Here is an 11,099-nt window from a genome sequence, read left to right on the forward strand (position 1 = left end):
AAAGGTATATATCTGATTGATTCCTTCTCTGCCACTCTTAGTATGTCACTTGTCATCCGCAGTTCTCAAACTTCATTGCACTGTGACCCTCTTCTGACAACAAAAATTACGACATGACCCCAGGAAGAGGGACCGAAGACCGAGCCTGCCCGAGCCCCACTGCCCTGGGTGGGGGGCAACGCTGAAGCCCAAAAGCTTCTGCCCTGGGCAGGGAGCATGTAACCTTAGCCCTGGGTGGTGGGGCTTGGGCTTCAGCCCTGGGCAGTACAGCTTGGGCTTCAGACTTGCTGGGGCTCAGGGCCAACACCAGCCTTGGTGACTGCATTAAAATGCGGTCACGACCCACTTTGAGGTCCTGACCCACAGTTTGAGAACCCTGTCTTAGATGATAAACCTCTTGGGTCAGAGACTGTGTCTTCCTGTGTGTTTTCTACAGTTCGGAGCACAATCCAGATTGGAACCTTGGGACTCTCTCACAACAAAAATGCATAACAATAAAACCCATTCTCCTTATAGATCCAACAGTTTTGATAGACAACACAGAGCTATGGCCAATTGTTACTTTTGGATACTACTTTGTCATTCCTGAAAGCCTCAATTTCAGTGAGAAGACTTCTAGCAATAATAGAACACCACATGGTAGCTACTAGGGTGGTTTACTAAGGGTACGTCTACACTTACCGTAGGGTCCGGCGGCAGGCATCCGATGTTCTGGGATCGATTTATCGTGTCTGGTTAAGACGCGATAAATCGATCCCGGATCGATCCCGGAAGTGCCCCGGATCGATCCCGGAAGTGCTCGCCGTCGACGCCGGTACTCCAGCTCGGCGAGCAGAGTACGCGGCATCGACGGGGGAGCCTTCCTGCCGCGTCTGGACCCGCGTAAGTTCGGACTAAGGTACTTCGAATTCAGCTACGTTATTAACGTAGCTGAATTTGCGTACTTTAGTCCGAAGTGGGGGGGTAGTGTAGACCAGGCCAAAGATGACAAGTATCAGAGTAGCCGTGTTAGTCTGGATCTGTAAAAGCAGCAAAGAGTCCTGTGGCACCTTACAGACTAACAGACGTATTGGAGCATGAGCTTTCGTGGGTGAATACCCACTTCGTCGGATGCCACAGGAACTCTTTGTTACTAAGATGAGACTATCAAAATATCCCACTTACCTGTGATTCTATGCACATATAATATGAAATGGACACACACTTTTAAAATCCTATATAATTCATCTGTGTGCTGTAAATCTCTCTCTTTCTTGTTTTGTAACCCAACATGACACTACATTTATTCCAGGCAGAAACTAATAAAGTAGTTTTGAACTGCTCCGTAAGAAAGATTTGTCTAAAACAAATTACGCTAATGTTACATGATAAATTGAAAATGAACAAACAACTCCCACTTTTATTTGATTGTATGGACAGTTTGTGACTTATTTGCTTATTCATCATATCTGAAAATAAAGACATACCTCATTTGTTGGAAACTAACTGTATAATTCAGTTAACATAAACGTTATTACAATGATGCAAGGGTTATTTTTACTTCTATTATTTCACAAAAGTCACATAATATCTTTCTCCATAAATCTAGTAACAATCTCATATTTTGATATGTGGCCAGTACTGTTCTGTTCCCAGAATTTAAAAGAGCTAATAATTCTGGATTAGGAACCAAAGAACTAAACAAGGCTAATTATTTTCTCAGTACAACTAATCTCCTAAATAATATTACAAGCCCCATAGTTTCTCTTTATATTTCAATTGAATGAGACTAAACCATTTGCATCTATTTGCTATGGAAGCACTCTGCACAGTTTAAAGGCTGAATTTCCTAGGTTCTTGAACAGGTGGCAAAAACAATGCACTTCTCTTTCACTCTTTCCCCTCTGTGCCAAGAACTGTTTCACACAGCAAGTATGAAGGCAGTAGATGTCAAGACTAAATGTTTTCTGACTCCACAAAGGTTTAAAAATTAAAAGACAACTGACCAAATCTGGGCCCATTTTACAAGGCAGAAGAGGATATAGCATCCCTACATTGCTGTATAAACTGGCTGCATATTGGTAGTGGGGCCCTCCTCTCTGCCAGTGATGCCAGCCTTAACTGCTTACTTGTCTGCTGCTTGTGGGAGCAGGAGCAGGAGGTTTGTGCACATCCTTCTAACAAGCCTTCACCAATCCTAGTCGCATCTCTCCTTCCAGCTCAGGCCATGGTAGTTGCAGTACTAGTCTATCTGGGCCATTGTAGCAGGGAGACAGGGCAATTCCTGGTTTCTTCGTTGTTTTCAAGGTACTAGGGAAATCACCTGGTGGTCTCTTGCCCCCTCACATCCCCAGGGAAGACATGGAACAAAGAGACAATCTGTGGCTCAATGAGCCCTATCAACTCCACACTACTGACAGCAATGTTTTGGAGCTCTCAACTGGAAGATCACTCCATGGGTTATTCTGCCTGCTCAGTCTTTCCTCAGCCAAGTCTTAGTTAATTGAGAAAGAACTTGTTGTCACTTGGATTTCCACAAGGCACTACACATACACAGTGTTATACATATCAGTTGAAATGGACTGAGCCATGGACTTCATCTGCAGGGTGGTGGGTTGCAGTTGAATGACTACATAAAAACTCAAGTTCAATTTGGAGTTTACTGTGATATCTTAACCAAATGAGCTCCTTACCCCCCTCCCTCTCCAAACCTTCTCCTTTCTGATCACTCTTGACAAAACCACTATCATCCCAGTCACTCTGGCCCATCGCCTGGGTGTTATATTTGACTCATCCCTCTGCTTTTCGCAATACAACCATACTACTTCCCTGTGCTTCAGCCGCCCAGCAGGCTATCAGTTGCTTGGCAGTTCAGCTGTCCCTCCCCCCACTGCCATGTGCTGCTCCTGCCCTCTGCCTTGGAGCTGCTCCCAGGAGACTCCTGCTTGCTGTGGGAGGGGGGAAGGGGTGCTGATGTCAGGGTGTCCCCCCTTCCCCTCTCCTGCCCCCCACTCCTTTACCCCATCTCCACAGAGCAGGGGGGACAGGACAGGGCTCAGGACGGAGGGAGCTTGCAGGCAGCAGCTGCCGTCTCAACTTGCTGATCTACTTAAAAAGGCAATGTACTTAGAGTGGGCTCTGCGTACTTAAAGGGGCAATGTGCATCTCTCACACACATGGTGTGTGTCTCTGTATCTCTCTCTTCTCTCTTCTCTCACACGCACACACACGGTGTGTGTTTCTGTCTCTCTCTGCCAAGCTGCGTCTCCTCCCTCCATTCGTGCTGCCTTGTAGCGTGTGAGGTTACATTAACAACAATGGATTAACCCTTGAGGGCTCAGCCAAAAGCTGGTTCATCATTTAGAAGTAAGGCATTCCCCGGGAAATATCCCACCCTCTTCCACCCTCTGACTCCACCACCTCAACCAAGCTTCACAATCACCATTGCTGTATACAGTATTAAATTGTTTGTTTAAAACTTACACTGTGTATGTGTGTGTGTTTGTGTTTTCCCTGGAACCTAGCCCCCTCCCATTTACATTAATTCTTATGGGGAAATTGGATTTGCGTAACATTGTTTTGCTTAAAGTAGCTTTTTTTCAAGAACATAACTACAACGTTAAGCGAGGAGTTACTGTACTTTCAAAATTCTACATAACTGTACCCCTCCCTATTTATGCTCCCTTGTCAAGCCTCATGTTGTTCCTCTCCGCATGCCACCTTCTCACACTATCAACTCTGGGTCTTCTTCCATGCAGCTGCCTATACACAGTACGACTACCCTAAGTTCATCCACAAGGCCCCTAAATTGTCCACATTTTAGTCCCTCTTAAAAACTTACTTCCACTGTGCTACATATAGTCAATCAAGTTGATCTGTATATAAATGGCATATAAATTGTCCTTTCAGTACCTATCTATCTACTCAGTCATCCTTAGATTGTGAACTCCTTGGAGGAGGGATGATCCTTTTTAAGTCCTTCGAAAGTACCTAGGACATAGCAGGTTTGAGCTTGGGTAGCACCCAATGGGCAACAATGTCCACATTGCTATTTTTAGCGCACTAGATAAAGGAGAGATAATAAGGTGAGTTTGTCTACCTGTACTGGGAATCACATGTCCCAGTTGCAGTGTTCACATAACCTAAGAGCTATTATGAAGTTAAATTCAGCATAAATTCTAGATTATACTGGAGACTTTAAAACAAAAAGTCAGAATTTTAGTAAAACTGTTGTGTTCATGGACCTTAGTGCAGCTGTCAGTTTTGCCCAGTTTCTTCTTTATCTTGTTGGCATTATGGTTAAAATGATGAAAACAATAATCATCATCTGATCTTTGTGTGTTTGTTCTAAAATTAATTAAATTCCATTATCACATTAATAATAAATAATAATATCTTTTAAGTAATACCCCCAGTTCAATTTTAAAATTGTTTTAGGAGCTCAAGAGAAGCAGCAAAGCCAATAAGGATCACATTATACCTCCAGTTTCAATGTGTGAGAAGTGTAATTTAAATTTCTCTAGCCAAGTCTTGGCATAAACTTGGGGGGAATTTGGCTCTGCTCAAAGGAACAGCCTTCTGTCTATGTCAAGAATGATCCTAAAGAGCAAAAACAGTGAACACAAGAGGCTGCACTGAAACCAACAGCAGTGAACAAGGATTAACATTTATCTGAGCTTTCCATTTGTTTCCTTCATTGCAGACACATTAATATTTATGCCATGACTTCATGTTGCTATATATTCTAGCAATGGAACAGTAAAACAACAGGAAAAAAATTAGGAAATTCAGGTATGGCATATTTTAAACTGATGTCTCTGCAGAGAAATTAAAATCAGGGCCTATATGCTAAATAAATAATCCACTTCAGAGTCTACTGGGAGTTTAGTTAAAGCAACATTAAATGGATACTAGATAAAAAATGGATTATGTGGAACTGATTTGAATATTAACAAATTATGTGGTAGAGTAAAGATGTCTTAACCAATCAGGGAGGTTCAACTTACTTGTAGGCATTTTGGTAGTGTAAATAAATGAAATGTGTAAGATGAGATGCCCAGGCATCCTACAGTGGGGGAAAAGGAGTCTAATTGACCAGAGTTACATGGTAGGACATCTAAATGAGAAATGGAAGTCAGAAAAAAGTATGTGCTGGAGAAAAAAAGGATTGTTATCAAGGCCAGAGGAAAATATGCTCATCCTTCGGTAATGTAAATTAGAATATCCTCACTGCACCAAGTACACTTGCATCACAGTACCAAAGGCCATGCAGCACAACCAGCCAGCATGACAGAATCAGGACACAGAACATCCAAGACTATGCCCACTGATGGACTTGAAAGGCACAAGGAAATAGGTGACTCATACAAAGAGGCATCTCACAGCAATATGTTACATTGCATGCCCAATTGTCTATCCACCAGGTCAGCAGACACTAGGTCAGAAAGTTGTTGTTGTGAACAAAAACTCAGTGCACTGGCACTAATCTCAGCACCTAATAGATGGCACCAGCAGGATGACAAGTCAGATGGGGGCAAGAAAATCTTAATAAATCCTCAAGAAAACTGACTATACATAGACCACAAACTAGAGGTAACCACTGCTTTGCCCAACAGTGTATCAACATCACAGCCAAGAAGGACAGGAGATTTCAGAGATTTTTATACTTTTTTCTTTTTCTGGTGTCTTTGCACACACACTCCTTCGCTTTTCTTATGTTTGTGGTTTATATTGTTGAAAAGAGAAAGTATTTCCTTATCAGTGTTGCTAGTTACACACTTCCATTGATTTGAGCTAAAGCTATATTAGTACAATTACACTTGTGCTACATTACATGCTCCAGGCTACCTGTTTTACAATTTTCACCTGAATTTTGTCTACCCTGGCAAGTGAAAGACAAAACATTTGTCGTTCAGAGGTGTTATAAAAACACGCCCCCCCGAAGGACAAAAATGTTGCTGACGACAGGCGCCGGTGTGAACAACACTTTGTCCGCTTGAGCACTTTCCTGCCGACAAAGCTAACGCCACTTGTTGGGGGTGGAAGCTTATTGTTGGCAGGAGAGCTAACTCCTGCCGACAAACAGCGGCTACACTGTGTGCCTTTTAGCGGCACGGCTGTAGCAGCACATCTGTGTTGCTAAAAGCTGTTTAGTGTAGACATAGCCTTATACTTGCCTAGTATATCTACTTTTTACTTAAAGTCTATTCTTTTGTCACAATTTGACTACATAGTTCCATTTTATTTGCAGCTGCATTGTTCCTTGATTTGGGACATTGCTGAATCTTTGATAAAACTGTTGCATCTTTGATAAAACTTATTCCAATAAACCATGTTGGAAAAATAGTTTTTGTTGTATTATGTGGTATTAGTGTCATATCCCACCTTAGACCAGTCTCCCATTCTCCAGATATAGCATTTGGAATAGTCCTCACAGTCTTCCTCTTCTTTAGGTCTTGTGGACAAAACACACTTCTTTCGGGGATTGGTGCACCTCACAGTCCGATGTCGTACTCCTTTTCCACATTTTACAGAGCACTGCAGGATATAGAAAGATATGATTTACACTTGTACAAAACACAAAAAATATATGCTGATAATAAATCCAGTGATCTCAGCAGCCTCTGCTTTCCATGACATAAAATTCTGGTAAAACAATGTTAGACTGAGGGCTTGTCTTCACTACCGGGGTAAATTGACTTAAGTTACGCTAATCCAGCTACGTGAATAACATTAGGACACCGAGCATAAAAATAACATAAAACATAAGACATAATAACATAAGACACCGAGCCTAAAAATTCCATCCTGATAAGAAAAAGTTTTGGAAAAGTATGATCAGCTGACCATAAAGAGTTATAGTAAAAATTTTAGGCAACCTTACCTATAAATGGCACTCTCTTTAATATACATATGTATGAGAAAGAGATGCATACATATATTAGATGCACACAAAATAAAACAAGCAGCTAAAAAGGAAACAAAAAGTGAAATAAAACATCCTTGAAGAAATTCTAAATACTTTTCAAAGAATGAGACAGAACAAAACTTCAAACAAACCACAAAAGCATATAACAGACCTTAATTGGAATGAATTTTGAAATTGCAGAAGTAAATATCACAGATCTATATGCAGTAATCCAATTTGTTCTACCACATGAAATGTCACTAATTTAGTTAAAAAAATAAATTAAAAAAAATCGATTGCATATATAACACGTGGAAACTGTGCTACAATACAGCTGAGGCAAAAGATTTATTGACTGGAAGGCCTTAATCAGCACATTTTCTTTCAGCTATTCCCACTTATATGGCCAAAAAAATATAACATTTCTCATTCAAGATGTTGTTACTGTTTTGCCTTTCCCTAGTAGAACATCCTTACTGCTTCAAGAGTTAAAGCTATGTCTTTTGCCAAGCTGATTGCAAGTTCAAGAAGCAGTGGCATATGGTGGAACTGGGGATTAGAAACACCTCGCTCCTTAAAAATTATTTCTGACCCCCCCCCCCACACACACACACAATCATTACTGATCTCCCAGATAAAACCAACCAACTAAACAATTTGGGGCTCTTTCTTCTTCCCTGATAAATAAATTCCGTTCTCTCAATTGTTCCTCTGCTGTAAACCCACCTCGGCTCCTTCTGAAAATGAGCAGGCAGCTCACCCTGCACTCTTCTTACCTTTGCACCCCATCCTTACTAGATCATAGCCTCTCCCTTTCAACTGCCCACCTCTGCCAGTTCATAGGCCCACCCGCTCACCAGATCACTAGCTCTTTTACCGCCCCATTCGCCAGGTCCCCTTCTCACTCTTTCGTCGTTAAACACAGGCACTACTTTCTCCCTCCTTACAAACACAGGATGGCCACCACCTCACTCCCTCTGCCTCAGATTCTCTCTCTTGGGACTCTGGTACTGCTCCTGAGGTGCGGGTGGAGATCTACAACTAGACCTGTGCCTATACTCAGACTCTGGGGCTACCCTCATTTTGCACCACAGGGAAATGGAAACACAGCTTCTGAACATGTGTAGCACTCAGCATTGCCCTATACTTAAAATGGAGGGAGGAGCCCTCTTAGGGGCTAAACCTCTATCAGTCCTCTCTGACCATCTCTCTCCTGGCTGAACTCTATAGTTCTATGCGACTGAAGAAACTGGGCACTGCCATTTCCTCCATCCCCTGGTTGTACTCTATGTTGCTGCACTGAAGGACTAGACTCTGCCAACCCCTATTCCCCTTCCCCAGTCTACTTTCTGTTACTCTCCACTGTGTTGATAGAGAAAAGAGAGAAAAGAAAGGCATATGCAACAAATGTTTTTGTTTATTGTAAGATAGAAACAAAGTACAGAGAATTTAATAGATGAGGTGTAGCCCTATTTGTCCCCAACAGCTGCCACTGTCAGGAAGTAATAATACCTACCTGGATTTGGGCTTCTGAAAATGTTTCAGAGCAGCAATTGGCTAAAAGGGGAAAACTCTAGGTCGGGGCGGGCAAACTTTTTGGCCTGAGGGCCACATCGGGTTTCCAAAATTGTATGGAGGGCCGGTTGGGGAGGCTGTCTCTCCCCAAACATCCAGGCGTGGCCCGGTCCCCGCCTCCTATCCGACCCCCACGCATCTCACCCCCTGATGGCCCCCCCGGGATTCCTACCCCATCAACCCTCCCCTGTTCCCTGTCGGCCCCCCCGGTACTCCTGCTCCATCCACCACCCCCTGCTTCCTGTCCCCTGACCACCCCCGGACTCCCTGCCCCTGACTGCCCTCTGCCGCCCCATCCAAACTCCCCTCTCATTCCTGACTGCCCCCCAGGGACCCCTGCCCCATCCAACACCCCTGTTCCCCACCCTCTGACTGCCCTGAACCCTATCCACACCCCCACCCCCTGATCACCCTCCCGAACTCCCCTGCCCTCTATTCAACCCCCCACTGCTCCCTGCCCCCTTACTGCGCAGTACAGAGCACTGGTGGCTGGCGGTGTTACAGCCATGCCACCCAGAGCACCGGGTCAGGCTGCGGCTCTGCAACTGCGCTGCCCGGCTGCCCAGAGTGTTGCGCTGGTGGCGCGACGCGCTGAGGCTGCGCGGGTGGGGGGACAGCAGGGGAGGGGCCCGGGGCTAGCCTCCTGGGACAGGAGCTCAGGGGCCGGGCAGGAGGGTCCCACAGGTTGGATGTAGCCCGCAGGCCGTAGTTTGCCCACCTCTGCTCTAGGTAGTGGGTGTTATTACTCAATCATCTTTAATTCCAGAGAGATTAGAGCTGTGGCATGAAGGACCAAAAAAAAAAAACCCCTTAATCTGGGATGTGCCACTTGTCAAAGTTCAATAGACATCAATTATTCCAAATCAGTTAAACTGAGGTAGATTTATCCTTGTCTAATTCTGATGCCATATATGTGAGGTAATACCTTTTACCAGTAAAAGTTACAGATAACACTTGGACTGTAGTTTTCTGTACCCCCCTATGTGGGTCCCAACAAAATCTCTAGAAATTTTTAAGAAACAATAGGAGATAGAGAATAATGCATACACTGCACCTCAGACCACACTCCAGCTTCCCACACAGTCATACAATCCTGGCCTTCACAGCGCTGTGCAGAAGCAGGTTTTGGCCCAAGACAATCTCTTTCCCTAGCTCTAATCAAGGTTCCATTTCTTAGCTGCTGTGTACAGGCAACTTGTCTATTCTGGGTTCCTTTTCCACATGTCCTTGAACAAGGAGTCCATTCGGTCATCATCCATCTACAAAGAAACATAAATAATAGAATAGAAATCAGGGATGGAAAAGACCGATTAGGTCATCTTGTCCCTTTCCCTGTCAATAGGATTGTTCCCTAATGTATATTTTGAGTGCTTTGTCCATTTTTAAATAACTCTAGCTATGACCATCACATTTAGAAGGAGATGAATTTAACTCAACTCACCAAACATTCAAGAAATATATTCTCACATTTAGGTTAATTTTTTCTTTCCAATTCCTAATTATTCAGAGTCCTTTATATAACATAAGTTTTTTCCCTCTCCTTCCTTATCATTCTAATTAGAAATGTACCCAAATGTAAAGTTTTAAAAGCAGAACATTACTTACCAGTAACTTGTTCTCTGAATATTTCCCCTTGCAAATACACACTATAGAAATCATATGTCCTGCCACACAAACCATGGAACCCTTTGAAAGCAGTGAACTGTTAGGGGTGTGCACACTTGTGCCTCAGACTCACTATTCTGGTGCTGAGGGTATAAAAGTCCGTTCCCTTATGTGTCCTTTAGATCATCTCTAACTCCACACACACAGTTTATATTTCTGAAGTAGAGCGGGGTAAGATAGGGTCAGTGTGGATCTGGAGAGCCAACACATTTGGAGAGCTACAGTTGCTAGTAAGTAACCTTTCCAGAATGTTCCAGAGCTCCGGATGATCTCTGTGCATCCCTCAAAAGTCAAAGCTTTCCAGAGGGTTCTGTCCTTTGGTGCAGACTACAGGTGCATCCCAGGCATTTGTAACTGACAGTATTTAGAAAATTGAAATTTACAGTGGCCATTCCAGCTTTCTGTCATGCTCACTCTGAGCAAAATATACATATTTTAATTTGTTTTTCTTTATGATTAGTTCCAAAGGCTCAATGTCCATATTACAGCTTGTTAAGAGAGACATATAAATAGGCATTTAAAAAATGGCAGGTATCGGTAACAAATAAATAGTAATGCTTAGAGAATTCACTGAACCCACAGGAATGAAATTCCCCCATTGGTGAAATAATGTTTGTTTTGTCATTTTTTAAAAATACAAAATGTTTGACCACTTTGAATTCAGGTCTATGAGATACCTTCTAGATTGCTCCAGATGGCACGTCTTATTAGCAGCTTTATGGCTATGGCTTTATGTACTATTTAAATCAGGGGTCGGCAACGTTCGGCATGCGGCTCGCCAGGGTAAGCACCCTGGCGGGCCAGGCCAGTTTTATTTACCTGCTGACGCGGCAGGTTCGGCCGATCGCGGCCCCCACTGGCCGCGGTTCGCCGTCCCGGGCCAATGGGGGCGGCGAGAAGTGGCGCGGGCGAGCGATGTGCTGGCTGTGGCTTCTCGCCGCCCCCATTGGCCCTGGACGGCGAACCGCGGCCA

General features: G+C 43.7%; 1 protein-coding gene across 1 annotated transcript in view; it reads right to left on the reverse strand.

Annotated features, from left to right (window-relative positions):
- Positions 1–11,099, reverse strand: part of ADAMTS19 (ADAM metallopeptidase with thrombospondin type 1 motif 19) — a 271,112-nt gene that overhangs the window by 22,272 nt on the left and 237,741 nt on the right. The window contains exons 20-21 of the mRNA XM_026652365.2: positions 9,516–9,720; positions 6,364–6,516 (exon numbers count right to left, since the gene is read on the reverse strand). Of these exons, the coding sequence (XP_026508150.1) occupies positions 6,364–6,516; positions 9,516–9,720 (358 nt within the window). The remainder of the gene's footprint in view (positions 1–6,363; positions 6,517–9,515; positions 9,721–11,099) is intronic.

Source organism: Terrapene carolina, unplaced genomic scaffold, assembly GCF_002925995.2.
Source record: "Terrapene carolina triunguis isolate 2854851 unplaced genomic scaffold, T_m_triunguis-2.0 Scaffold113, whole genome shotgun sequence".
NCBI classification, from domain to species: domain Eukaryota; kingdom Metazoa; phylum Chordata; order Testudines; family Emydidae; genus Terrapene; species Terrapene triunguis.